At 53.3% G+C, this 27,729-nt stretch overlaps 2 protein-coding genes across 5 annotated transcripts; both read right to left on the bottom strand.

Annotated features, from left to right (window-relative positions):
- Positions 1-196: 196 nt before the first annotated feature.
- Positions 197-7,777, bottom strand: LOC119861945 (PHD finger protein 23B-like). 2 transcript variants are annotated; one of them, XM_038417769.2, is made up of 5 exons: positions 7,401-7,777; positions 3,894-3,986; positions 3,048-3,657; positions 2,606-2,653; positions 197-2,289 (listed from the first exon to the last, which is right to left on the bottom strand). In XM_038417769.2, exons 1-5 carry the CDS (start codon positions 7,524-7,526, stop codon positions 2,063-2,065), a joined length of 1,104 nt encoding a protein of 367 aa, XP_038273697.1. In that variant the 5' UTR covers positions 7,527-7,777; the 3' UTR covers positions 197-2,062. The 2 variants fall into 2 exon arrangements, with proteins under 2 accessions (XP_038273697.1, XP_038273695.1); XM_038417767.2 differs by lacking the exon at positions 7,401-7,777 and adding an exon at positions 5,702-5,936.
- A 2,747-nt stretch (positions 7,778-10,524) lies between these two features.
- Positions 10,525-27,703, bottom strand: ABCF3 (ATP binding cassette subfamily F member 3). Of its 3 annotated transcripts, none has more exons than XM_038417765.2 (21): positions 27,382-27,703; positions 26,494-26,641; positions 26,088-26,167; positions 25,403-25,455; positions 23,295-23,392; positions 23,047-23,169; positions 22,448-22,714; positions 22,017-22,097; positions 21,242-21,301; positions 20,573-20,629; positions 20,254-20,276; positions 19,563-19,618; positions 19,130-19,330; positions 18,637-18,713; positions 17,990-18,034; positions 16,441-16,573; positions 15,967-16,055; positions 15,398-15,489; positions 14,427-14,559; positions 13,821-13,908; positions 10,525-11,761 (listed from the first exon to the last, which is right to left on the bottom strand). In XM_038417765.2, the coding sequence occupies exons 1-21, from the start codon at positions 27,641-27,643 to the stop codon at positions 11,603-11,605; spliced, it is 2,325 nt and encodes a 774-aa protein (XP_038273693.2). In that variant the 5' UTR covers positions 27,644-27,703; the 3' UTR covers positions 10,525-11,602. The 3 variants fall into 3 exon arrangements, with proteins under 3 accessions (XP_038273693.2, XP_038273694.1, XP_043348907.1); XM_038417766.2 differs by lacking the exon at positions 27,382-27,703 and adding an exon at positions 27,087-27,367; XM_043492972.1 differs by lacking the exon at positions 20,573-20,629 and having other exon boundaries at positions 27,382-27,550.
- Between the last annotated feature and the right edge of the window lie 26 nt (positions 27,704-27,729).

The raw sequence follows: 27,729 nt of genomic DNA, 5'->3' as shown, positions 1-27,729 counted from the left end.
TAAGCAGCAGGCTTGTACGCTGCTGTGGATTTTTAATTCCCTAGCATCCACCAAATTGTCAAAGATGCCTCCATAGTAGAAATGACAGGGCTAGCAGCTATTCCCCACCCCCCAGCACAGCCAAGGAAGTATCCACAGAAACTTATCCCTGAGGGGGAGTTACAGGTGAGGTTGTGAAACAATAAGGCCACAAGGGTTATGGCAAAAGTACTTTTATTATATACATATTACTCCACCCACACTCCTAAGAATTTGTATTTTACATAATTTCAGTAAAAGTTACTACAAACTATAAAAGTGTAAAGCATTTCAGGGGCCTTTAGATTTCCCCCTACAGGAGAGGGGTACAAGAAGCAAGCCCTCCCTGAGGGAGAGGGACATTGCTGAGTGATGAAAATGTCTCATGGCAGCTAAGTATACAAGTTTGGAAAAATAGAGAGGAATTGTGATCTTAGTTTCCTTTCATCTCTCCCCAACCCTCAGTCACCCCAAGAAGCAGAGGCCCAGCTCAGTACCAACATGTAGCACAGGAGACAGCATACCTGCAGTTTATATGACTAAATCAAGTGCCTCGAGCAGCATCTTTGAAATGCAGAAGGCACATGGGTCTGGTTCTTTGGTGGGGGGATGTAAAGAGAGAACTAGAAGATGGAATCTAATACTTAGTGCATGTGGAGCCCCTAGAGACCAGACAGCTCAGCCATGTCCTCCCTGAGGTGAGGGAGACAGAAGACCAAAGTATCCTGTCTAGAAACATAAAGGTGTGCTCATAGCAGGCACATCCAATCTAAGAGGCAGCAATTTGCATAGTGGATGAGGCTCAAGGCAAGACCCCTAGTCTGTATGAGACGCTAACATTCCCCAAACTTTACTGAGGAGCCTAGATGGCTAACACTGGAGAATTCTTCAGGGGATTGGACAATTCAGACAGAAGTTTCACTTTCTGCTCTATCAGGACTTTGTTCACATCATCCACCACACTTTCACTTCCTGGGAGACAGCCCAGTGCACAACAGCAGGGGAAGTCTTGAGCCATTCCAAGGGGATGAGATCTGCTTTTGCCTAGGGTCTGCCTGTGGCCTCACCCTCTCCCTCATGAGTTTCCAAGGGTTCCTGCCACAACTCCTTAAATCCCCTCATACAGGAGACTACAGTGCAACTGGAAGTTTGGGAGCAGAGGATTCCATTTTACAGTTTAGCAAGAATTTTTATAATTTTCTAAACTTCTGTTACAAATTATTTACAGTCACTCCATTAATATTTACAGTAACTGCACACTGCCCCTCTCTTCCCAACCTCTGGAGCTAGTGAATGCACTCAGATCAAGGGGCTACTCTTTGCTTACATGAAGCAAGTTTGAAGGCAGGGGTGCTCAACTCAGGTCCTGGGGCAGATGTCCACCTCACTATAATTGATGGGCCATGATAGCACAGAGGACAACTTCCTTTTCCCCCAGAGAGGGTGTCACTCCAGAGCATGGTTTGTAGAGGGAGAAGCTTGTGCACTCAACAAAGCAGATACAGTCCTGATTAAAGAGGACATTAGTCGGGGGGGCACTAGCCACCTGACAACTTTCACCAGCACTAAACTCGCTCTTAAGAGACTGTCAGGAAAGGAATTGGGCACCAGTGGGATAACAACCACCATTGGGATAAGTCTAAGCAGCCACCATACCAGAGGGAAACTACTTGGACTAGGCTCTCCTGGATTGCCTGAGGGAAAGGCACTGAGCCCTGTTTGTGAGACAACAGGCAGGTTTCTGGTTGACCTATTGCACTGGATTCCATTCAGAGAGACACTTCTCTTCCAGGACCCCACTGCATTGGCGAAACTGATGTCTCAACTGCATAGTTTACATGATCCCCACAAGAGAAAGACTGAGTCTCAACGTGCCAGCTTCCTAGAGTTGGAAGTACAGGGGGCATGCCCAGCAAAAATGCTCCCACTTTCCAGTGCCTCAGGCCTCCTATGGTCACCATGTATCGATTGTCTAGCCATCTTGGGCTATAGTCTTAGAACAAAGGGCCCCCGCCCAGAATCACTGTATCTCTGGGGGAGAGAATCAGTCACAGAAGCGTTTGCGGGGCACTGTCCTGGCTCGGTTTGAGCGACGGATCTCCTGTTTGGCATCACGGCATCTCTGGCAGATGAAGACCTCAGGCACATTGGATTTGCGAATCTTGGCACAAGAGAGATGGATCCAGGTGGTGCATTCGTTACACTCTATCATGGGTCTCCCTGCAAAGGGCTTCAGGCAGAAGCAGGTAATCAGGTCCCAAGCATCATCCTCTGGGCAGGAAAGAGACAGACCTCCATCAGAAAATGCCAGACAAACCCAGTTTATAGCATAAGATTATGCACACAGGGGAAGGCAATATACATTGTCCCAGGGGCATGAAGGCCTATAGGGATCAGCACTGACCCCCACAGATGATTAGTGATCAGCTCTGAAGGAAACCCAGGCCTGTCCTACACTGGCCTGCATTCCCCTCTGTTTGGTTCAATACCCCACCCATTTCAGGGAGAAGCCCAGCACCAAAGCAAGACTCCCAGCTCCCTGTGCTGGAGAGGCTACCAGTACCACACATAATGGGGTCCCTCTCACCTTCTGATTTGGTGTTGGGAGGTGCCACCATGAATTCCACAGGTGAAGCTGCAAAAGAGCAATTAAAACCAGTCAAATGCTTAGTTTGAGAGTCTCCCAAGCTGAAGAATGAGTCTGGACTCTGGCTCCAGCACTTTTTGCACCAGGGAAAGAAGACTCTGACAGGCTGAGGCCCAACACCTTGACTCTATACTTTGCAGTTCCCCTATTTCACCTCTTGTTGGGTGAGGCTAGGACTCTAGTAGCTGTGGGCTCCCCACAAAGCCAGTGAACCTACAGTTCCTCCACCTGGAAGAAAGCAAGGTATGGGCATTGGAACACTATGCAGCTTTGCAGAGAGAACAAAGCATTCACATAACCATCTATCCAGACCAGGGACATCTGCCCCATTTTCCTACAGACCCCTCCACGCTCCTCATTACAAACTAGTTTGGAAGCTTACAATTGAGCTGGGAGCGGAGACTGCTTGTACCCTCCTCTTCTTTGCTTTGATCCAAGGTATTCTGACAGCTGGAGCTCCTCCTCTCTTCAGGGCATGATTCCTGCTCCTTTGGTCGAAAGTAGCCTCCTACTGGCACCTCACTCCCCTGAACCCCTTGTGTCCAATCCTTTTCTTCCTTCATGAACTCCTCCAGCAGGGATTTGGGTCGGAGCTCACCAGCTGGGACAACCAAGGACTCAAGACATTTTGCCATTACGTAAGGCGCCTGCTCCTCTAGTACAGCCGACTCTCTCCTTTGCGGTTGAGCATCACTTAAATTCTTCGTGCCAGCCAGTGTCATCTTCTGTTCCATCTCTTGATCCAAGATGAGTTTCTTTGCAGACAGTTTCTTCTTCTTGGTTTGCTGGGGTCGGGCTGCATAGAAAGTGCTGGGGAAGTCAGGGCAGTTCAGGAACAGGTTGCCCCCTTTGTACTTGGCGTTCCTGATCCTCCCCTCATCTGGCAGTACTTGGGAATCAGAGGAATGGGATGAGGCCCAGCTGTCACTGTCCTGAGTGCTGCCTGTGCTATTTTGGGGACTCATGCTGCCTCCAAGGGTCCAGGGTTCATTCTGCAAGAAGGACAAAGAAAAGCACATAGGATCTGCACAAGACCACACCACAGATGTGGTGTTCCTGGAGTGACTGTGGGAGAGAAGGAGACATGAGCGGGAGAAATGACATAGCAGGAAGCCCCCAAACCTCAATGCCAAGAAAGAAAGAAGAGGTGCCAGGTCTGTCTCCCAGGACATTGGCCTCTTCACACAACACTAAACAATGACACAACGCACACACCAATCTGTTTTACCTCCTCAGGGTAGGGGATGTAGCCAGCATAAGCCAGCACGAAAGTGCAGAACTGGTTGAAGTCCTCCACGGTTCTTTGTCTTTTCTGTGGCGGCTGCAAAGAATGACATTTTATTGATTAGAGTCTCTACCTCCAGCCTCAGATTTGATGGCTGGAAAAAAATGTGACCAACCATTGTCTGTAGTTAAAAGGCCAAGCTGGCAAAGACCAAATCTTATGCTACAAGGTGCCATTGTGGGAGTCAGAAAGGACTGTGTGTGCAACACCAGCCACCAAGTAACTCCATCACATATCCAGCACATACAGCCCTGGAATGCCTGAGCAACATTCCCCACAACCAAGCAACCAACCACACAGTCCCAGACTATCCGAACACCGCCACAGAAGCCTGCAGTGCCCAGGCGACCCTCCTTTCTCCCAAACCAACCCACACATTCATTGTACCTAGATTTCAGAGTAGCAGCCGTGTTAGTCTGTATTCGCAAAAAAAAAAAAAAAAAAAAAAGGAGTAAGTCTCTAAGGTGCCACAAGTACTCCTTTTCATTGTACCTAGATGTTCCCCATCAAAAATACACCCAGAACCTGCAACCACAGCCCATACAGGCATCCCCACGACATCAAATCTACCTGCACACAATGTGTAGAAAGGAACTATAATACAAAAATATTTGAATATTGAGTTTCTACAAGGTAAACAGGGTGAACACCCCAAAGTTCTGGAAGAGCCCCCAGCAATGAGCTCCAATTATCTGCAGTCACAGGACTGGGGTGTTTGTGGCAGGGACCATGTTCAGTGCCTATGGAAATCCTGCTCTGAGATCCAATGGGAAGGATAACAGGCCCCTACCCAATTAACACAGGAGAGTTCAGACAAAGCTTTGAGCGTTGGACTCCAGGGAAACATCCTGCCCTGATCCCTGAGTCTACAGCTCTATGGAGGGGAATCAAAACATTTGTGCCACAATGGCAGGGGCACCTGGGAAGAGTTTCCTCTCAGGACAATCAAGTTGCCTATTATGGAACTCCAGGGTCCTACACAGAACAGCCTCTTGCACCCACCTCCTTCAAGACAAAGGGAAATGAAAGCACTGCAGCCAATCCCAGCCAGCACAGGGGCACTTATCTGACTGACTGACTGGGGACAGGCCATATGGGCACAGTGCTGCCATTTACTTCAGCCAGACAGTCCATGCCACCCACCCAAGGGCAATGAAAAATGGCTGAGCCAGAGTCAAAACCAGCAGCTTGGAGGCCCCCTCCCGGATGGTCTGCAGGCATCTAACACTTGGCGCTACCAGAAAGGCCAACTCTGCAGCCCTTCAATCCCAACTCTGAAGGGTTGTACCCCAAACAGCAGAAGGGGAAGTGCATGATAAACACCGAGGGAAGCCTGGAATTTCTGGGGTGTGGTCACATCCCATCCCCAGAGGTCTGTCTCCACCCAAGCACCCCTCTTCCCCAAGGGCTAGAAGGACAGTCACTTCCAGCCACAGGGAGGGGCACCTGCCTCCTGGGGAGCAAGGGGGAGAAGCCTTTATTGCCTATGGTGGGTGGGAGGAGCGTCCCACCCTCACTCCTGCCGGGAGTTACTGGCCTGAAGGAAAGAGCATGCCCAGGGCTACAGAAAGCTGACTACAGGAAAGCTTCTGCTCAAATAAATTTGTTAGTCTCTAAGGTGCCACAAGTCCTCTTTTTCTTTTTGCCCTCAGCCACGCACTCTTCTCCCAGTGCCCGGACCTCCCGCCCCCCAGCCCAAAGCTTATCCCCACATGCTCCCAGTGCCCCCCACACACACACACAGCTGACACCTCCTGCGGAAGGGGCAGGCCATGGAAAAGCCTGTTAGCTGCGGCACCCAAGCCCGATCCACCCGGGGGCCCGCCCGGCCAGGGCTCAGCTCCCCAACGGAGGATGGAGACAGGCTGAGCCCGAGCCCGGCGCTTCCATGAGGAGCAGCCCTCGGCCCGGAGCCCGAGACGGAGCGAGGAGTCCGGGGGGGGGGTCCCCTCCCCCGACATCTGATCCCGCCCAAGATGGCGCCCGCGCAGCCCTGAGCCGGCCCCCCACGGGGTCCCTCCCCGCCGCAGGAGCGGCCCGGCGGATCCGCCGGAGGGAGCTGAGTAAGGGCGGGGGCAGGCAGGCGCCGGAACACTCCCCCCCCTCCAAAACGTGTGGCGGCACCCACTGCCTTTCGGGGTTCACAGCCCCCCAGATACACCCCCCCACCCCCCTCCGGTAAACAGCCCCCCCAGATACACCCCAGCACACCGCGCCCCAGGCCCCCGCCGGTAAACAGGCCCCCGGATACACTTCCCAGGCACAGAGCCCCCTCGAGAAAACAGCCGCCCGCCCCTCAGATACACCCCCGGCACACAGCCCCCTAGAGCCTGCACCCGCCCCCCACACAGCTCTCCCCAGAGCCCCCCGGCACACCACCCCCGCCTCCCCCCAAAACCCGGACAGCGCACTCCGCCTCCTCCACAGCCCCTCCCCGGCCGGCCTGGCCCCGCCGGTCCCCCAAAGCCTAGCCCCGCACACAAAGAGCCCCCCGCCAGACACGCAGCCCCTCTCCTCCCACGTAAGTTCCCCTCCGACCTCTCCCCCCCAGCCCGCACCCCCCCAGCCCGCAGCACCCTCCCCCCCAGCCCCCAGCCCACAGCACCCTCCCCCCCGCCTTCTCCTCCACCCCCCCAGCCCACAGCACCCTCCCCCCCGCCTTCTCCTCCACCCCCCCAGCCCACAGCACCCTCCCCCCCGCACAGGCCCCCCCGCCTTCTCCTCCACCCCGCACAGGCCCCCCTCCGCCTTCTCCACCCCCCAGCCCACAGCACCCTCCCCCCCGCCTTCTCCTCCACCCCGCACAGGCCCCCCCCCGCCTTCTCCTCCACCCCCCCAGCCCACAGCACCCTCCCCCCCGCCTTCTCCTCCACCCCCCCCAGCCCACAGCACCCTCCCCCCCGCCTTCTCCTCCACCCCCCCAGCCCACAGCACCCTCCCCCCCGCCTTCTCCTCCACCCCCCAGCCCACAGCACCCTCCCCCCCGCCTTCTCCTCCACCCCCCAGCCCACAGCACCCTCCCCCCCGCCTTCTCCTCCACCCCCCAGCCAACAGCACCCTCCCCCCCGCACAGGCCCCCCCGCCTTCTCCTCCACCCCGCACAGGCCCCCCTCCGCCTTCTCCACCCCCCAGCCCACAGCACCCCCCCAGCCCGGCACACGGCGGAGTCCTGCTCCCGTCCCCAGAGCGTGGCACGCAGCCCCCCGCTTAGCTCGCCCGCGCCTCAGCCCGGGACCCTGCCCCCCCCGAGCTTGGCGCACAGCCTCCGCCCCCAGCCCGGCCAGCCACGCCACGCCGCCCCTCCCGCCAGAGCCCGGGCCCCACGGTCCCCCCCGGCCCCAGCCTCCCCACGGGGCAGAGCCCCCCGGCCAGCACATGGAGCCCCCTCCCCGGCAGCCCGAGCCTCCCCCGCCGCCCAGCGCTCCCGCCCCGCCGCCCGCCTCGCCTCACCTCCTCGGGTCCGGGCGAGCCGGGGCTGGGCACGGGGCTGGCACCTGCAGGGGGAGAGCGATCGGCGCGGGGGGGCGACCCCGAGCCCGGCCGCCTCCCACCTGCGAGCTCGTCGCCGCCGCTCATCGCGGGGGGGGGGGGCGCGTGTGCCTCGGGGGGGGGGGCGCCGTGCTCCGGGGCGCGGGTCTCGGTCCCGGCTCTGTCCCCGCCGCCGCCGCCGCCGGCTCCTCTCTCCCTCCCGGCCGCTCCTCTCCGACGCTGGAGCCCCGCCCGGCCGCTCCGGGGGGCGGGGGCGGAACCACCTGGTGGCGGGGACGGGGGAGGAGGGGCCTGGAGCCGGCACAGGGCGGGGAGGCGCCCGGGCCCCTCGGCACTTGGACTCGCCCGTCAGCTGAGCGGCAGCCCCGCGGCCTCCCCCGCCCCCGCGCCCCGGCTCGCAGCTTCCCGAGAGCCCGGCGGGGGCTGCGGGACGGAGCTCAGGCCTCTCGGGCTCCCGCCCGCCAGCCGCACAAGGGAGGGCGGCTGGGGGGGCCCAGCTCCCGCCCGGCCCCGATCGCTCCTAGGTCCCCTCCGCTGGGAAGCGAGCCCAGGAGCCCCCTCCAGGCTGGGGTCATTAACACGGCAGCCGGCGCCGGCTCGGCAGCGGGACGGAGAGGCCACGGGTACTGGCCCCTTGGCAAGAGCTGGACCAGGGATCCGAGGGGATATGGCAACTCCTACAGGTCTGGGGTCCTTCGCCAGGTGAAGGCAGCCGTCCGAGGCTAAAATGACGCTACCTAGAGCAGACCCTGGGCCTCCCTACCCTGCTGCCAGCTCCCAGAGCAGACACAAGGCACCTGATACCAGTGATCTAGTGAGACAAGCAGCCGGGTAAGGCTTTGCCTGGGAGATAAGGTTGCTACTGACCCTCTCCCAGCCTCTTCCCCCATGGCAGGATGGGACTTCACCCTTGCATTAGAGAGCTTTTGCCCAGAAAGCCTTTTAGACCGTTGCCCTGCAACCCTTCCCCCAAAATACCTACTGGGAGACAGATTGAAATCCTTGTTAGAGACAACGGAAAGTCTGGAATTAGCAGAAAATGCCCTAACTGCCTCAAGGGGAGCTGCTGGGGGAATTAGCCCCCCACATTTTCTAACATACAGGTAGGGAACAGGATAGCAATAAAATCCCCCAGAAAAGGCTGAGAGAAGCAGAGCTGGGGTGTATTTTCAACAGGGCTGCAACCTTACCAAGGGGATCATACACAGGACAGAACTTAGGTGGGCCATGTGTGGCAGGAATCAGTGTATATATAGAAGGCTGGGGGTAGAGTCACTCAATGGTTATAGAGCCCACCACAGGGCTAGATGCAGCATTTTGTTGTTGTTTTTTAAGGGAGGTCTTTTTTTATTTAAATCAGGTGGCTCCTGTCTTTAACACACCACAGCATGGAAGGTGGTGCCCAAGGCAGCCACTGCAAATGTACCATTGCAACAGCACAGGAGACAAAAATTCCAGAATGTTAATCAAGCAATTAAAAACTAGCCCCAAAAAGTAAACAAATGTTAAAATTAAGAAACTATTAAGTGATTCTCCCCCCCACTTCTAGGATAAAGATCCCAGCCCTGAGGAGTCTCACTCCAGCAGAGGGGAAGTCCCTAAAGAAAAAGGGAGAGCACAGCTGCAACACATAGGACTGTAAGTCCAAGACCAACCACATATACAGCTAGCTGTTAAGGCAATCCAGTAGCAGGGTGAGTGCTTGCTGGAGAAGGTCTAGGTACAAATGGGGACTGATAGTGAAGTCCTTATTTTGAGGACTAAGGCAGGGAAAGCTCAAACCGCACAGGAGTCTGTGCTCACCTGTGAAGGGCAAGATGTGTCCTAGTTGAGACTGAAGACTTCATAGCATGTTTACTAGCACTAGATCCATCCCCATGTCAAGCACATGAAGAAGGCATGTGGGAGCTGTCAGGCTGCTATCAAAACCCCTTGATTGTAAGGGAGAGAGGGGCTCCCCTCCCTCCTTTCTTAGCCTCTTCTGCAGCACTGAGGCTGCAAGTGCCATTGACACTCAGCAGAGCACTAGGCTTTGTGGGGGCAGCACACCGTGCTTTGATGGAAACTCTCCCAGGGGGTTTCAGGAAGCTAGGTTCATCTTAACATCACTAGCATCAAGACCCAGCGCTCAAGTGCTCTTGAACAGCTCAAGCTGTAACTATAACATTTTACCCTTCTCAGCACTAGCGGTCCAAGCAGGCCTTTTATCAGCCTGATAGGTTTCCCCAGGGCTATATCGCTTCACTGTATGACCACCATCCTGGCAGATGCAAAACATAATTTGGTACTGATGTTGCTGCAAGGACAGTTTGAAGCTGCCACATATTTTTGCCATAAAAAATAAAGAAAAACACTGGAAGCAAGTGTGCCAAGAACAATTTCAGGAGCAAGCTGGACCGGCCTGGAATGCAGGGACCTGACAAAGGATACCCAACCCCTGCTTTGGCATGTTCTGGAAGAAGAGCCACAGCTCCTTAGCTAACCATGGTCCAGGAGGAAATGATGGAGGGTTCCAGGGGCAGCAGTCCTGTTCCAAGGGTGATAATGACTGCCAGCAAAGAGGGATGGGGGAAAACATTACCATTGCCATAAAAGCTTTCAGAGCTTGGGGAGTGAGTTGTGCCTGCCTCATGCTAGGGAGCAGAGACCAAGCAATGAGACTCCTCACAGATGATAACTTTAAAAAAAAGTTTTCCCCAACTAGTTCATCTAGTCACACAGAAGCTACAGCATCCTCAGCATCACCCCACCACCCATTCCTGTGCTGGTTTGTAACAGCCCACCATTCTAATAGTCATAGCCAAATAATTCTTTGCTTATGATATCCTTCTGCAGAGGCTCCTAGCCCTATGTGCTTTGCTCAGCAGAGGGAGGGCTGGATCTTTTCCTCCCCCTCATTTAGTGCTTTAGCAAGAACTGAATAATCAAACTCCCCTTTCATAGCACATTTGCTGACTGAAGGCAGAGATTGTGCAGGAAGTGTAACCAGCCCCTCTTGCCCAAATTCACTATCAGTAGAAAGGACGGTAAAGAAACAGACTGGAAACCAGCAAGTGGAATCCACTAGCGAAATAAGAATCCCAAGGCCATCAGGTTCTGTTTTTATTTACACTGCAACCTCTGGGCTGAGGAAGAGAGAGTTTCACTCAGTACTCAATAACTTACCTTGCAATGTACAGTATTTGATCATTTAAAAAGAAATGAAACAGAGTGATAGCTGGGACGGACCTAGCCTAGTCCTGCATGGAGAGGGCTTTAGCTGGGAGAAGGGTGCAGGGGTTTGTGCAGCAGTTAAGTTGGAAGAAGCTTGTGTGCAGGCAAGATCTTGTCCCTGTCTGGCAGAGTAGTGGGCCACTGTGATTCAAACAGCACAAGCCCTTGACTCTTACTGACTGCAGCTTAGGGAAAACAAAAGCAAACCCTGTCAAGGATTTCCAAGGGACCTTAGCAAGAAGCAGGGCCCTTTAAGCAGCAGCATAAGCTTCCTCACTCCTTAGCAGGACGGGGAGAGTAGCATAGGGTCAGGCCAGGAAGAAAGAAGTGTGTTCCTAAGAGGGTTTGACTAGTGTTTGGCAGGTAAAAATGACTGAAAAGTCAGGAGGCAGCAGCTCCTCTCTGCAGAGGGGTTGAGAGGCCTTTCCCACCACCGCACATGGTTTAAGTTAAAATTGGGGGGGGTCTAAACTCTATCCCTCTTCTCAGCAGAGCAGAGAAGCAGCTCAAGGTGCAACAGGTAGCAGCACTCAAGCCCAGTGTTCCCCGTGCACTCGGATCACCAATCCTCCACTAGCCACAGAGGCTGGCTGAGCTAGGCAGCACTGGGCAGGGGGCAGAGGAAAGGACGTGCTCAGAGCAGAAACTAGCCACTCTGCACTCCTCCCCTCGCTCTGCAGCTTTAGACTCCCCCTTCCCCCCCATCACTTTACTGTCCATTCACCCCTGCCCAGCAGAGGCCTGGTGTAGCTCCAGAGGCAGGAGAGAGGGCCCATCCCACATCCCAAACACTTTTGCAGTTCTGGGGGGAGTTTAATGCAGATGGCACAGCTGAAGTCCATGGGGTGCAAGTGGTGTCCCTGCTGCTCCGCCGGGCACCTTTCAGATGGAGATTGAGGCCGCTGCACTTCCCCACTCCAGCCAGCTCACACACAGTTTGGCCGCCTCCTTTATAGAAAGCCCTCCTTCCGGAACTGCTCCTGCAGGGTGTCCCTGTACTCATCGAAACCACCCTCGACACGCGTCACGGTAGCGTTCTCACACACCCACAGCTCCTTGCACAGCAGGCGAATGAAGCACTCATCGTGGGACACTAGGATCACACCACCCTGAGATTGAGGTGCAAAGAGAAAGTGCTTTATGCCAGAAGGGAAAGAAAGGAACCACGGCAAACAGTCCAGCTCTAAATCGCTATTTGAATACTATGGGGAAGGGCAACGCGTCTTGTTAAGTCTGCTGACCCCACTGCTTAGACCACAGAGGTGGCCTGAGTGTAGCTCTTGACCCCTCAGCTCATGGAGACGCAGACCACAGGTCCGGGCATGCAAAATAGCATCATACAAATGTAAGGCTAGAAGGGACCTCAAGAAGCCATCAAGTCCAGCCCTGCACTAAAACAGGACTAAGTAAACAGAGGTCAGCCCTAACAGGGGTTTTCCAACCTCCCAAAAACCTCCATCTCCCTGGGAAGCCCATTCCAGAGTTTAACTACCCTTAGAGTTAGATAGTAAAAAAATACTTTCTAACATAAATCTCCCTTGCTGCAGATTAAGCCCACTGCTTCTCATCCAACCTCCAGTGGACATGAAGAACAACTGATCACCAACCTCTTTATAGCAGCCCTGAACCTATCTAAAGACTGGTCGGTCCCCCCTCAGCCTTCTTTTCTCTAGACTAAACAGGCCCAGTTTAACCTTTCCTCATAGGTCAGATTTTCTAAACCTTTTATGGTTTTTGACACTCTTCTCTGCACTCTCTCCAATTTTCCCATTTCTCTCCTAAAGTGGTGCCCAGAGCTGGACAAAGTACTTCAGGTGAGATCTCACCAGCACTGAGTAAAGCGGAACAGTTACCTCCCGTGTCATACATACGCCACTCCTGTTAATACAGCCCAGAATGCTATTAGCATTTACATAACTGCATCACATTGTTGACTTTCAATTTGTGATCCACTAATTCCCTGATCCTTGTCAGCAGTATGAACACTTAGCCAGTTATTCCCCATTTTACAGTTGTGAATTTTATTTTTTTTTTTCTTTCTTAACAAGTGAAGTATTTTGCATTTATCTTTACTGAATTTTGCCTTGTTGATTTCAAACCAATTCTCCAAGTTGTCAAGGTCATTTTGAATTCTAATCTTGTCCTCTAGAATGCTCACAACCCCTCCTAGCTTGGTGTCATCGGCAAATGTTATAAGCATGTCCTCCACCCCATTATCCAAGTCATAAATGAAAATACCGACTAGTTTCCAGACCCAAGAGTGACCTCTGTGGGCCCCACTGGATACATCCTCCCACTTTGTATCATTCCAATAGCTAGGCGGCACTGCATATTGGAACCTCTGGACTCCATCTATTGCAGAATGGGCCCACTGGGAACTCCGACTTTCCATGGTACAAACAGGCAGGAGGGACAAGGGGGCTAATGGGGAACTAAAGCTACTTTCAGCCTGGCTCGGGACCCTCACCTTTCCTCCTGGGAGATCTGGGGCCAAGGCTGGCAGGGCAAATGCATAGTCTAGGGACGGGTTGTGTGTGTAGTGAGAAGGGGCTTGACTGCCTTTTCACTTCACTCCTTGGCCTACAGCTAGAGTTTGCCACTGGCCACCCAAACTCACAGCAAGGCTCAGCCATTGCCCTCAGCTTTGCCTGAACAAGCTGTAGCTTCTCTTTTGAAGCAGGAGGATTTTGAGTTAACCTGTCAAGCTATTACTGGAAACAAGATTGTGATGGGCCCATCCCCAGGAAGACACCACAGAATATGGCACAAGTGGCATATTTGCCTAGGACTGGAACAGTAAAATGTGCTAGAGGCCAGGTTGAAGTGAAGTGAGCTGGCAGAGTGGTGAGATACCCTGACCTAGAAGAGGGGGTGCTGTGGGTCCAGATACCTCACAGAGCTGGGGGAAGGGGCTGCTCTCTGGCTGGCTCTTACCTGTCAGCCACTTTCCTGGGCACTAAAAGAAGAATAACCATATTTTTCAAGGGAAGTCTGAAACAAGCCAAGGGACAGGAAACACAGAGTCAAGATGGAAATGCACCATGTTCTCCATTGACCAGGATAATTTGGGGCCACTTTAAACTACTCTAGTGGCTGCCACCGGGCTGGGATGCTCCAGCACCACAAGACAAGAGGCTGCAGGGAGTGTCAGACCCAGGAGAGCCTTACCCGGAATTTATTCAGCGCTTTTGCCAAGGCCTCAATGGTCTCCATGTCCAGGTGGTTTGTCGGCTCATCCAGGATATAGAAGTTGGGACTGGAAGAAGAGGAAAGAATCAGTACTCAGCATCCCACTGGAAGAGGCCCATGCAGAGCCTGCAGTGCAGTCACCTCCTGGTATTACCGTCAAGAAGAACGGGCCCCCTGTTAGCAGGGCTAGAGAGCAAGGACTCACATTGGACGGGAGAGCCCAGCGTATTGATCATGCCGCTCAAAACACGATAGAGGGGTTCTCCATGGCAGTGTCTCTTGTCAAGGCTCAGGTCCCCAAGTGTCTGCTCTGCCCAGTCCCATGTGTGGGCTATAGGGATCCCAATGTCCCAAGAATAGGACTGTGGACAGAGCCCAAAAGGGTAATGACAAGAGCAAGCTGCATGCCTCTGTCCACGCATAGCTCCCTCAGGGTGACTATGCTTCCCTGGAAAGCATTGGGTCTCCTGCTTAGCCAGAGCCAGCAAAATACTCTTAGCATCTCTGCTTCCTCCCCAAAACAACAGGACCTAGGGACAGATCCGTGTCACTAAAAGCAGCAGGAGCAACATATGGCAGAGTTACCAGGGCATGGTCATCTGCGCAAATGCCACTCGGCTCTTCTGACCTCCCGACAGGCTGGCGACAGGGCGGACGGCCAGCTCCCCCGAGACTCCGTAGCTTCCGAGCTGGTGACGATACTCCTCCTCCGTCTTCCCTGAAACGGCACAGAGGGAGAATGTCACAACGCAGCCGGAGCCTGTTGGCATTAGCCCCCAAGATGCTAACTCAGAGCTTCCAGTCAGCCAGGAGTCACACAAGGCCTCGGTAGCAAGCTGGACCTAGGTTCTGCACCAAGTCCCCCGGAATCTACAGTGCTCAAGTGCAGGACGAGGGAAATGCAGCAGCAGAATGGAGGAAATTTAGAGGCTTCAATATGAACCTGAGTGACACAATCAGGACAGGGGCTCCAGGGTACTGGCTGAGATGAAATTCAAGTGACAATGGCCCTAAATTCAGTGTTGCATATTTTTATACAAGGTAAAAGGGTTATCCTACATCAGAGAGGAGGAAGCTGGAGGTTTTGGCAGCTGGGAGAAGAGCAACTGAGGTTTTTGCTGCTAAAATGATCAGCAGCTAGTCAGTCTGCAATGCTTATGCATAACTCTGAAACTTAGTGACAACAATCAGTTCCCAGGGCTCATTTCAGGCTGTCTGCAGAGTTGGACATCCCTGCAGCACTTACACTGTGACACTACCTGAACTTTTCAAGCCAGGTATCAGAGAGCCTGCAACTCCCGTGAGGTGGGAAAATATTAGGCAAGGGAAGAGGATGGCCCCAGAGCACTGCGAGAGGTGGCTGGTTCTCTAGGCAGGAGCTCCTATCGGCATCCGGGGAAGCCTCCCGAATGCATCAATGCTGCTCCTTGCTTGGCAGAAGGCGCCACATGCCAGTTGACAGCTCTACTTGCCCCAGGAGGCAAGACATCAAATGCAGGTCTCATCTGGCACCCCCAAGCGCCCAGAGTCAATGCCCATGGAAGTGTGATGCTCACCTGGGAACCTCTTGGCCAATAACTCTACAGCACTGATGTTTAAGTCCAGCTGGTCCACGTGGTGCTGACTGAAGTAGCCAATCTTCAGGTTCCTGCCAAGCCAGAGAAGAGAGGCCATTACAGGCAGCACTACCCAGAGCTCCTCTGGCCCACTGGCCTCACCCACTCACTGCCAAGAGCAAAACAGAGGCAGCAGGAAGGAAAGGCATGCGCATGTGTGGTGGTGGTGGGGGCAGGGGTTGCGGATCTGGCTGCTCCATGACAGCTTAAAGCTCTTGGCCATTAAGTCTTAGCCACTGGTAACTGGGGAAACATGTTAATGCAGGATCCCCAAGCCGTGGAGATGCCGGGAGGTGGCCCCAGGGCAGAAGGAGCAGCCATTCTGGGGACCCACCCATCGTGCTTTTGGGGAAGTGGCCGATAAACCATGTTCCCTCCAGCACTCTGCAAATGGGGGGCAATTTCCCACAATCCCCTCTGCAAGTCCAGAGACCTCTTGGCCCTTACCCCATGATCCCCCCAATCCCTTCCTCTGTGCTAAAGCCAGGCAATAGCAACGCAAGCTGTACCTGTGTGCATGTCTAATCCCTCGAACTGGTGCCAGGTCTCCCATCAGGATCTTTAACATGGTTGACTTGCCAGCTCCATTCTCTCCGACCTGGGCAAAGAAGCAATTGTTGAGAGACTAGGTCCCACAGGGACAGCAATGGGGCCCCAGTGCCCATGGGGATTCCTTTCCTCACCCAAGATTAGACTGGATTTTAGGGATGGAAGGTATAATTGACCATCCCCCATTACCACTGCCCAAGCCCTCCCTCACACCAAGGGGGCTAGCCACAGGACAGCAGATACTCCAGCAATGCAAGGAGCTCCACAGCCCCAGCTGGCCACAAAAGGTTTACTTGCCACAGTCCAGCTGTGATCCCCTTGTACGACATCTGCCCCAACTGCCCAAATCCTACTTCTAGAGCCTGCCAGGTCTCTCCTGAAACATCCTCTTGCGGCCCCATCCCACCTAGAAGACTGGGTCCCCCAATACGTACCACACAGATCCGGGACTCCAGGTCAGCTGAGACAGAGAGGCCACGGAAGATGCAGTGACTTGGGTTGTAGCTGAAATCCACTTCATCGAGCTGCAGGATTGGGGGAGAGAATTTCTCAAAGCCATCAGGGAACCTGTAAGGGGGTGGGGGTGGAGAGGAAAGCCAAGCGAGGTGAATACAACAGGCAAGGGGGAGAGGTAGCCAGTGGAAGCACAACCCCTGAAGAAGAAGAATACCCACACACCATACGAGGCACGGGGGGGGGGCGGCAGGAAAGGATGCTGCTTCACTTACTCCACACCTGCCAACCTCCGCCTTCTGGGATAGGGAAGAAGTTCAACACAGAACCCCACCTGCCTGCCATGTGCATCCACTACTGCTGTACCTGGCCCACCCAGCCCATCTTCCCCGGACCTGGATCCGTGCCCCCACCATGAGAATGATGCAAGCAAACTGAGAAAACAGTAGGGTTTATATGCATGCCTGGGCCTGATACCAGGGAAGGCAGAGGGGAGGTGCCAGCTCAGGGATAGGATACAGAGGGCCCTAGACACATTGGAGGATTGGGCCAAAAGAAATCTGATGAGGTTCAACAAGGACAAGTGCAGAGTCCTGCACTTAGGACAGAAGAATCCCAGGCACCGCTACAGACTAGGGACCAAATGGCTCGGCAGCAGTTCTGCAGAAAAGGACCTAGGGGTTACAGTGGACGAGAAGCTGGATATGAGTCAACAGTGTGCCCTTGTTGCCAAGAAGGCCAATGGCATTTTGGGATGTATAAGTAGCGGCACTGCCATCAGATCAAGGGACGTGATCGTTCCCCTCTATTCGACATTGGTGAGGCCTCATCTGGAGTACCGTGTCCAGTTTTGGGCCCCACACTACAAGAAGGATGTGGAAAAATTGGAAAGAGTCCAGCGGAGGGCAACAAAAATGATTAGGGGGCTGGAGCACATGACTTATGAGGAGAGGCTGAGGGAACTGGGATTGTTTGTCTGCAGAAGAGAAGAATGAGGGGGGATTTGATAGCTGCTTTCAACTACCTGAAAGGGGGTTCCAAAGAGGATGGATCTGGACTATTCTCAGTGGTAGCAGATGACAGAACAAGGAGCAATGATCTCAAGTTGCAGTGGGGGTGGTCTAGGTTGGATATTAGGAAACACTATTTCACTAGGAGGGTGGTGAAGCACTGGGATGCGTTACCTAGGGAGGTGGTGGAATCTCCTTCCGTAGAGGTTTTTAAGGTCAGGCTTGACAAAGCCCTGGATGAGATGATTTAGTTGGGGTTTGTCCTGCTTTGAGCAGGTGGTTGGACTAGATGACCTCCTGAGGTCCCTTCTAACCCTGATATTCTAGGATTCTATGAGGGCAACCCAGGGAAATGGCACCAGCTTCTGCAGCCTTGATAGTGCTTTGTTGGGCCACATTTTACAGAGCACATGCCCAGTAACAGGACCTGGGAGGCAAGAAGCTGTGGTCTGAGGCTGCCAGTCACCAGTACAGGGAGCCGAGCTACCAGTTCCTCACCACGGGGTCTGTGGTCACTTACTTCATAATCACTTCAGACTCTTTGTCCACAGGTTTCAGTTCCGGCCTAGGAGAAGGAGAAACGTGTCACTCTGATCTGGGATATTGCTGTAGCAAGTCAGCACCCCCTCCCCACACGCCATGCAATTCCCTGGGCCGGGGTAGAGTGGGGAACTTTTGCCCCAGGGCAGGGGGCTAGGACTACGTCAGTGACACGCCCAGCCATATACTGTACAACCATCCAGCTCCATACAGTCATCCCAGGTGGCCTCAGAGACAGGATGGGAAGCAGAGGAGATGAACCCTTGGGGAACTGACCATGTAGGTCAGGTGACCCCCTCCAAAAGAGCAGGCCCTATGTCTGGTCAGCCAGAGATCAGCCATTTCTGGGTCCAGAGCCATTCCCAGCCCCCCAGAGCCAGCCCTTTAAGCCTAGAGAAACTCCACTGTGTTTCAGGCCCATGTGGAGCCACTGGGAAAAGCCCTCAACACCTTCCACTTACTCAAATAGGATTAGGTGCTTTACCACCTAAAGCATGTGTAGCACTGTCCCCTACCACCTGGCATGGTCTCAGTCCCTCCTGCAGCTGTGCCAGTGGCACAGTCTAACTGCATGCCACTGCTTCCCCTCCTCCCAGGCCCAAGTGAGGGGCAGGACCAAGCACTCACAGCTTCTCCAGCAGCTTGAGTTTGCTCTGTACTTGGGATGCCCGGTTTGCATTATAGCGAAATCGATCAATGAAGACCTAGGAGAGAACAGATCATCAGGGTCCCCTGGCCCAGTGTGGTACCAGCCACTAACCTCTGCCTGCTGCTAAGGCCCCACCTCAGAGCTTGTCCTCCTACAATGGGATCTGAGCTGAGGGCCAGATTTAAAGCCAGAGCAGCATGGAGGATCCAGGGTGAGAACAGCCCAAGAACAGTCTATGGCTGTCAGTATGAAGGAGGACTAAAGATGCTCCCCTTACAATTAGCCCAGAGTAAGAGTGCTAGGCCCACATGAGCCCCTCCATTGCCCCCACCACTGGCAACTGCCAGAGCCATGCTGCACAGGAATGAGTTTTGTAAACTGGCCCCTTTGCTGGAGGGGCTCCCAGAATAGTACTGCAATGCTCTTCTCACAGGATGTGATCGCATCCACACCACGTCATCATCTCTGTACCTGTATATGTTCCCGGTACTGCCGCTGGGCCTCATACTCGCGCTGCTGGTTCTTCAGCCGCTCCTCCTTGATCTTCATGAAGTTCTCAAAGTTGCCCCGGTAGGGTTCGAGACGCTGCGAGTGCAGGTGGATGATGTCAGTGGCCACAGCATTCAGGAAGTTCCGGTCGTGGGACACCACTAGAATGGTTGACTGCCAGGTCTAGAGGAGACAGTAGCGGGGAGGCCTGAGCCAAGGCATTAACTGATCCCAAGGGAGCTTCATCCAGCCAATGGAGATCTCCAGCCTGTGTCACAGGGACCCATATCCTACGCCTACTGCCTATCAAACCATTAAGGAGTAATCTCCACTCCAAGGGTGCATCACCAAAGAACCAGTGATCTTAGACAACAGCTCTCCACAGGTCGCATTACCCTTTGCCATCCTCACCTACCTGCAGGTAGTTCTCCAGCCACAGAATGGCCCTCACATCCAACATGTTAGTAGGCTCTGAAAGGGAACAGAAAAGGGACAGGGATCAGGGGATTCAGCCCGCACAAAGGATGGCAAACACCCAGCTGGCAAGAACATACAAAGCTACATGCAAAGCTACCACTTGATCCAGAACTAGGACCATTGGAAAGGGGACCGTTACAGTAGTGCCCAGAGAATCATGAGAACTATGTTCTGGGCATCGCATACATCCACAGGATGAGAGTCAGACAAGATGCAACAAGTGGATGCAACAAACAGTGAAAATCTGGTAGCTCCCAACTTGAATGGTTGGCAGGTTTCAAGTCTTCTTTGGTAATAAACACAAATACTAACGCCTTCAGAGCCCTTGAACAACCCAACATCCAGGCCAGCCAAGGTCAACAGCCAAGGAGGAAGAGGGGACAGGATAAGCTATTTGACTTCCTTAGATGTCTGGACTCCTCTGGTGAGCCAGTACACAGGGGTCTCACTGTGCCACATGCAGCAAGGCATCTCCACAGCCCTGGCAGCACCAGGTGAACAGCTACACATTCACTCAGGATATGCAGCCAAAAAGCCATACCAGGTCTCTCATTCCCAGCAAGGGCATTCAGAGCCATCCCACAAGGCCACAGCTCAGAGATGAGAAGGGATTCATGGCATTCGCTTACCATCAAGCAGAAGAAGATCCGGTCTAAGAGAGAGTGTAGGGGGAGGGGAGAGAGAACAGTTAATACTGGTGTATGTTTAAATATGAGTAGATCTACTGTAAGATTGTTTTAATTCAATTATTTGTTACCCTGCCCGGAGAGGCTGGGACCAGAGTAGCTGGGGGCTCCCCCTGCAGCCAATACTGCCCTGCTCCCTTGCTGGCAGAGTGAGTGTGAGCTAACCACAAGGTAGCTCCTGGGCTCTGCCATCACGGAGTCTACCCTACTTTAACAGAGATGGAGTGGAATAAGATCAAATATGGACCATGCTGAGACCTACCTGGCAAAAAGGGCCCTGGCTAAGGCCAACCTCATTCTCCAGCCCCCGGAGAACTCTCTGGACAGAGAAAAACACGCATACAGGAGGCATCAGAGCTCAGTACAGAACCACCCTGACTTAGCTCATCCACAAGAAATCCTCTCCCACGAGTCACCCTGTTCTTTCACCCCATGACTCCTCCACAGCAGAGATGCCAGGGCTCATCACCACCTGGGGAAGGAGGTGCCCTTTAAACTCTGCTGTCACCCCAGAGAGAGCTTGTCAGTGCAGCAGGGGCGAGATGCAGCAGGCCCTGACTCAGAAGTTACAAGGGGCAGCAAAAATTTGGCATGGTATGCCTGCTGCTGAACTTTGGAGCAGCATCACATGTTGCTGAGTTGCTCTCTGCCCTGCCACATCTGTAGCAGCCCGATTCAGGAGGGAAACAGCCAAGCCCTCCCAAAGAGCATACCAGCTGCTGTTTCATCCACGCCAGGCCACCCCCACAGCAACAGCAAAGGGGATGCCAGTGACCCATGGAGCGTCCGGCAGTGTCCAGCATTCAGTCTGATGCCTCTAGCCTAGCAAGAGAAGCACTGGGGTCGGGCAGCTCAGGCCCCTCCAGGCCTAGGGCAGGGAGGAATCTACCCAAGCACTGACACCTTGATGTACGGAGCAGGGGAGACTTACTTGGTTGTCTGTTGCTGCATCTTTGCACTGAAGCCCAGCCCAGCAAGAATGACAGATGCCCTGTGGGGAAGAGGAGAGACAGGCCCCTGAAATCCACTCGACAGCTATGTGTAACTGCCTGCAGCACAGGGCTCAGAATCCAAGACAAGTGCTGCAATGGAGACTGCTGCGGTATCGAAAGGATGCTGCAAGATTTTGGACCCAGCAGAAACCCATCTCCTGCCCAATAGCAGCCACGCTGGGAATCCCAGCTTCCCAACAGGGCACAGGATGGTTTTGACATGACATTCTGGGGTTTGAAATCAGACACTGACTCCAGGCCACTAGCCCAGAGCCAAAGAAGCCCAGCCCTGCCTCTAAGGCCAACAAAACATTCAGTTTCCAATCACCTACAACAGACATGGAAACATCTCTCAGATAGTCACCTTCTGGGAGGTCCCAGAGGCCAAGTGGAGCACCATTAGTCTAGTCACAAGGGGGTAAGAAAGCCTGACTTTCCCCAGAACCTCTGGGGAGCTCCCAGCTGCTCCAGTCCCAACCTCTCTCAGCTGTAGAGAGTGAGGCAGGAGCAGTGGCCACAAGAACCTCCAGCTCATTTGTTAGATTCCATGGCCAGGTAGGGACATTCCACTGATAAAGAGTCCATGCCTTGTATCCTGGAGTCCATGTCCACCACTCTAAATACCCATCTCCTAATCAGCCAACACCCCAGGCTGGCTGCAGATAGTCAAGGGGCAGCCCCCCATGTCTGGCTCAGAAAAGGGGCTTGTCTTACCTGGCTGGTGCCTTGTCTGCCTCTATCTCTTCCAGCTTGGCGTAGATTTCCGACAGTCTGTCACCTTCTGTACCTCGTCCCCTGGTAGGAGACAAGGGCAGCATAGGGAATTCTTGTAAGGTCAGGGTTTAAAAATCAGCTCTCTCAGGTTGTGTGCATGTGGGATGGGGGAGAAGGCAAGCAGAACTCAAGCTCCTGGTGTATGCACTCCATTCCTACTGGAGCTTTAATCTGAACAAGACCAGCCCCAGGGAGGAGAAATGGAGAGTAGAACCCTGCAAAGCCAGTAGCTCAATTTTAGTTCTAGCACATGGCAGGAGAAACCACTGGTCTCTCCGGGACACTAGGCTCAGGCACTAGGAGCAGGACCGGAAGCCTAGGTTCAGGCAAGGCCGTAACCCCAAGGCATGGTCTACACGGCAGTGTCTCACTTGCCAGCGTTGATCCTGGCTGTCAGCTCCCTTTCCTCCTGCAGCAGTTTCTCGCGGGTGGTGTCGCACTCTAACACGCTCTGCAGAGCTGGCGTCTCATCCCCTGCCACCTCCTGCTCCACGTGGAGGATGCTGATATGCGAGGGGATGCGCAGGCTGCGGCTGGCCATCATCTTCAGCAGAGTGGTCTTGCCCAGCCCATTCCTGCCCACCAAGCCATAGCGCCGGCCAAATGCCAGGTTCAGGTCTGCACCCGTTAGCAGGACACTAAGGCAAGAGAACAGACCGATAGCTGGTCAGCCTGACAGTTCACCTGCAAAGACACAGCAGCGGCGCTTCCACTGGATGGTAGGTTCTGCTGGGAACTTCATGAAAGCTGCTACCCAAAGCCAGAGGGAGGACAAGCTCCCACCCAGTGGCAATCAATCCTGGCCTGTTGCACCTTTCCTGCTATTCTAGTCCAGGCTATCCCGCGATCCTATCCCACCACCTCCCCTATTCTAGGGTTCCCCACACACACTGCGGCCACCGTATGAATCTTCCCCCACCCCACCCCATCTCAGCCTCCCCTGAGTCCTTCCCACCCCACAGGGACTCACCGCTCACCGAAGGACACATCGAAGTTCTCGATGCGCACATCATATGACTTGTTCTTGCCCGATGACTCCATGCGAGTCTCCTTCTTGCTGGATGCCTGGCTAGCAGATGCCTCCTCCAGGACCCTGTGATCAGGCATGAAAGAAAGTAGAGTTTCAGTGTGGCAAAGCCCCGGAGCACATCAGGCTCCCCAGAGAGCCACACTCATCAGTGCGATCAGAGCCTGCCCATCAGCCATGTGCATACTCACAGTATGCCAGCAGGGTTCAGGGAATCCCGCTCTGTCCTCTTGTTCTGCTTGGCCTTCAGTTTGGCTTCCGCCTTCTCCAGCTTCTTGGCATTCACCATCTGGGACACAAGGAAGGGCATTTAGAAAAGAGCAAGAATGACCATCAGGGGCCTGAAGCAATTGACTAGTAAAGGGGAAGAGCCTAGTTAGGCGGGAAAATCCCTGATGGGTGGAAATTTCAAGGAGGAAGGATCAATTATTTAGGTGAGACATGAGGATTGACTAAGAGGGTGCAGATGGCACCAACAGGCATTTCAGGGTCACAGCTCTAGCTGGGAGCTGTTTGGAGAAATTCTTGGAGAATCAATTACCTGGGGGGGATAATCTTGCCCTGGAGTGGTGGACAAACTAGATGGGATCTAACCATTTGCTCTTCCCCCAGGTTGCATTTTTATGATTGTAGGAACCTAAGAGTCTCCTAGTCTCTTCTGCCAATTCACTATCTCTAACACTCCCCCCCACCCCACCCCCAAGCTAGCCTCCCCTCCCCACCCCATTAGCCACTCCACTTTCCCAGTAAGATGGCCTTTGGCAGATAGATACTAACTCTAGCTACATGGTTAATAAATCTGGCTGGGGATCCAATATTTAATGAATTCATAGATTTTAAGGCCAGAATGGACCATTGTGATCATCCGATCTGACTTCCTGTATATCACAGGTCAGGGGACCTCCCTAAATTAATTCCTGCTTCCAGGCAAACAGCTGTGGTTGTACTAGTGCATATTTTCTAGAAAAGTTATTTCTAATCTGAAGAGGTCTAGTTACAACTTCCAGACTTTGGATCTTGTTATAACTATGTCTGCTAAATTGAAGAGCCTTTTATCATCCAATTTCTGTTCCCCATATATGTACTTCTACGCTGTGATGAAGTCACCACCTCTTTGTTAAGCAAAATAGATTGAGCTCCTTGAGTCCAAGGCAGATTTTCCAATACTTTAATCATTCTCATGGCTCTTCTCTGAGCCTTCTCCAATTTATCAACATCCTTATTGAATTAATGGACATCAGAAATGGACACAGCACTCCAGTACTGGTTGCACAGTGCCAAAGAAAGAAGTAATATCACCTTCCTGCTTGAGAGTCTTCTGTTTGTACATCCAAGGATCATATTAGGCCTTTTGCCCATAGTATCACACTGGGAGTTCACGCTCAGTTGATTATCCACCATGACCTCCAAGTCTCCCCCACCCCGAGTCACTTCTTATCAAGTCAGAGTCTCATATCCTGTAAGTATGGCCTATACTCTTTGTTCCTAAATATACAACTTTACATTTGGCTGTACTGAAATGCAATTGCACCCAGCACACCAAGTGATCCAGATCATTCCGTATCAGTGACCTGTCCTCTTCCTTATTTACTATTCCCTGCTCCCAATCTTTGTCTCATTTACAGATTTTTATCATTAACGATTTTTTTTTCTTCCAGGTCATTGACAAAAATATTAAATAGCTTAGACCTGATCCCTGTGGGACCTCACTAAAACCACACATACTCAAAGAGTCCCCATTTACAGTTACATTCTGAGACCTATCAGTTAGCCAGTTTTTAATCCATGCCCTGTTAATTTTATATTATTCTAGTTTTTTAAATCAAAAATGTGTGGTACCAAGTCGTACCCCTTGGAGAAGTCTAGGTATATTATGTCAACACTGATATTACCTTTATCAGCCAAACTTGTTATCTAATCAAAAAATGATATCAAGTTAGTCTGACAGGATCTATTTTCCATAAAGCCTTGTTGATCAGTGGTATGACCCTCCTCTAATTCTTTATTAAATTGAGTCCCATATCATCTGTTCCACTATTTTGTCCAGGATCAATGTCAGGCTCACAGGCCTACAATTACCTAGGTAATTCTGTTTACCAGATCGAGACCAAGCAGCCCCACACATAAAAGTGAAGGTGTGAACAGAGAGAAAGCAATTTCAACATCTAGAGAGAAGGCCCCACTCCCCAGCCTATTGTGTGGATGTATGTGTAAGAAGGCAAGGCCCTCTCAGCATCTTGAGCAATGCAGCAGGCAGGCTGGTAACAGCATGAGCAGGACGGATCCCTTTCTTACTTACTGAGTTCTGGTCTCTCTTTAGCAACAGCTTCGGCAACAGGTCCAAGCCAGAATCTGCAATCAACAAGAAAGGCACAGTAACACTCAGCCCTTTTCTCTCTCCAGCACCTTCTGCCAAGGCAAATTCAGTGCTTAATACAAATCTACCCACTTCCCTGGCAGGAAAATTAATAACCTATTTTACAGATGGAGAAAGGTGAAATGACTTGCCCAAGATCACATGGCAAGCAAGTGGCAGAGCTGAGACTAGAACTTAAGTTTTTATTCCTAGTTCTCAAAAAGAAAAGCAGTACTTGTGGCACCTTAGAGACTAACAAATTTATTAGAGCATAAGCTTTCGTGAGCTACAGCTCACTTCATCAGATGCATTCATGTTAGTTAGTCTCTAAGGTGCCACAAGTACTGCTTTTCTTTTTGCGAATACAGACTAACACGGCTGCTACTCCGATTCCTAGTTCTGTTCTTGCCATTAGATCTCACTGTCTCAAAGGCCACCACTATGCAGGATGAGCTCCTCAAAATTCCAAGGAGGGAGTCCCATTCCAATCCATAAACTCCAGGGTTTATAAAATTCCCACCACAATGATGCTTCTGTTGGAAGGAGCAGATCAGCTGGGAGACCGTCCAGCTCAGGCACCGAAGGTCGATTCCCTAGGAACAAGGGCTGCTAAACATTTGTTACTCACCATAGTTGTCTGTGATCTTGGAAAGCTGAATTGGGGCATCCAGCAGCACCTGCTTGCGTCCCCGTGAGTTCTCCTCATCCCTGTAACATACAGGAGAATCAAGGAGTAAAGCTGCCAAGATACTATCCTCTCCTGCAACGTTCCCATCTGCCACACACCTCCCCAAATGAGTCTTAGATGCTGCCTTAAGTTATTCTTTGTCACTCCGTTTTACATCCTTATGCCATACATTCCAGATGCTGACACTTGTCACCACAGCTCCAAAGTAGAACGCAGGCTCCAACACATCACAAGACCCAGAGCCCACCTGATCTCTCACCCACTGCCTTGGCCCCAGGCCTGTTTCCAGATCCTTGCACTGAGGCCCAAGAGACTCCCACCACGTCACTTGACGGAGGGTACTTACAGGTGGAGGGTGTTGTACATCCTCTGGCAGATTTCCCGGATGTCCTCATCATCTTTGGAGTCTCTGGACACTTCCTGCAAGAGCTCTCCCACCGCTTCAAAGAGATCATCCACAGACTCAAAATCTGCACTGCCACTATGCAAGACCCCTGCAAGAGGAAAGAGACAAGCCACTGAGCAACAAGCCCCAAATAATCCCAACCCAAACAACAGCCAGTGTCACAGGCTCAGCACTTGCCCATCATTTTAACTGAGCAACAAGGATGATTCTGGGATTAAAGTAGTGGACTGGGACTCTTGGTTTCTTCGACTGACACTAATAAAAGAGCTGTGGGTTCAATTCCAGGGTCTGCCACAGACACCCTGGGTGACTACGAGTAAGTCACTTCGGCCCAGATCCTCAAGGGATTTAGACGCCTCACTGACATCAAAGCCAATAGGAATGAGGTGCCGTAGTGTCTCTGTGCCTCAGATCCCCACCACGGGATCAGACTCCCTCTCTCACAGGAACTGAGAGTAATTTCATCCACATTTGAGAGGCTCAGACTGCGCTGCTGGGGGCTGCAGAAGCACCTAGATAATCAGACCCCGCACCTCGGACACCAGGGCCTGGAGCCTCCCCCACAAGCAGGAAGCCTCCGGGCGAGCAGGGCAGCCAGCCTGGGACTGACTCTCCGCGGCGTGGGGAGCTGGAGCAAGGCGGCAGGAGGGCGCCCGGGTCCCGCCGCGCGGGGCTGCTCCGGAGGCTCGGTTTCCGGGGAAGACACCCAGCACCTCCCGGTGTCTCGGACCGGCCCAGGCAGAGAAGCAGCCGAGGCCCGGATCGCAGGCGGCGGAGCGGAGGGCAGCAGAGCCCCGGGGAGAGGCGGGCACCCCCGAGCCCCCTCACCGGTCACGTAGGCGAACACCTCCCCGTCCAGCTCGGGGAACTCGCTGCGCAAGATCTCGGCGCAGGAGGCCATCGCCGCGCAGCCCGCCCCCGGCCCCGGACCGCAGGCCCCAGACCAGCCGCCCCCGGCCCACGCAGCCCTGGGAAAGGGGGAAGAGCGGGGCACGCCGGGAAAAAGGCCGCCGGGCGCGCGGGCTGCTGGGAAACGGAGTCCGGGACAAGCCACAGCGCGAGGGACGGCGGGAGACGGAGTCCCACGCATGCGCCTCTGCCTGGGGCGCGCAGTCCTCGAAGTTCCCGCCAGGCCTGGGGAGGCGCATGCGCAGTGCGTGCAGCGGGGGTAGAGGG

Source organism: Dermochelys coriacea, chromosome 9 (genome assembly GCF_009764565.3).
Source record: "Dermochelys coriacea isolate rDerCor1 chromosome 9, rDerCor1.pri.v4, whole genome shotgun sequence".
NCBI classification, from domain to species: domain Eukaryota; kingdom Metazoa; phylum Chordata; order Testudines; family Dermochelyidae; genus Dermochelys; species Dermochelys coriacea.
The sequence above is the reverse complement of the archived record's forward strand: the minus strand, read 5'-3'. Positions and strand labels throughout refer to the sequence as shown.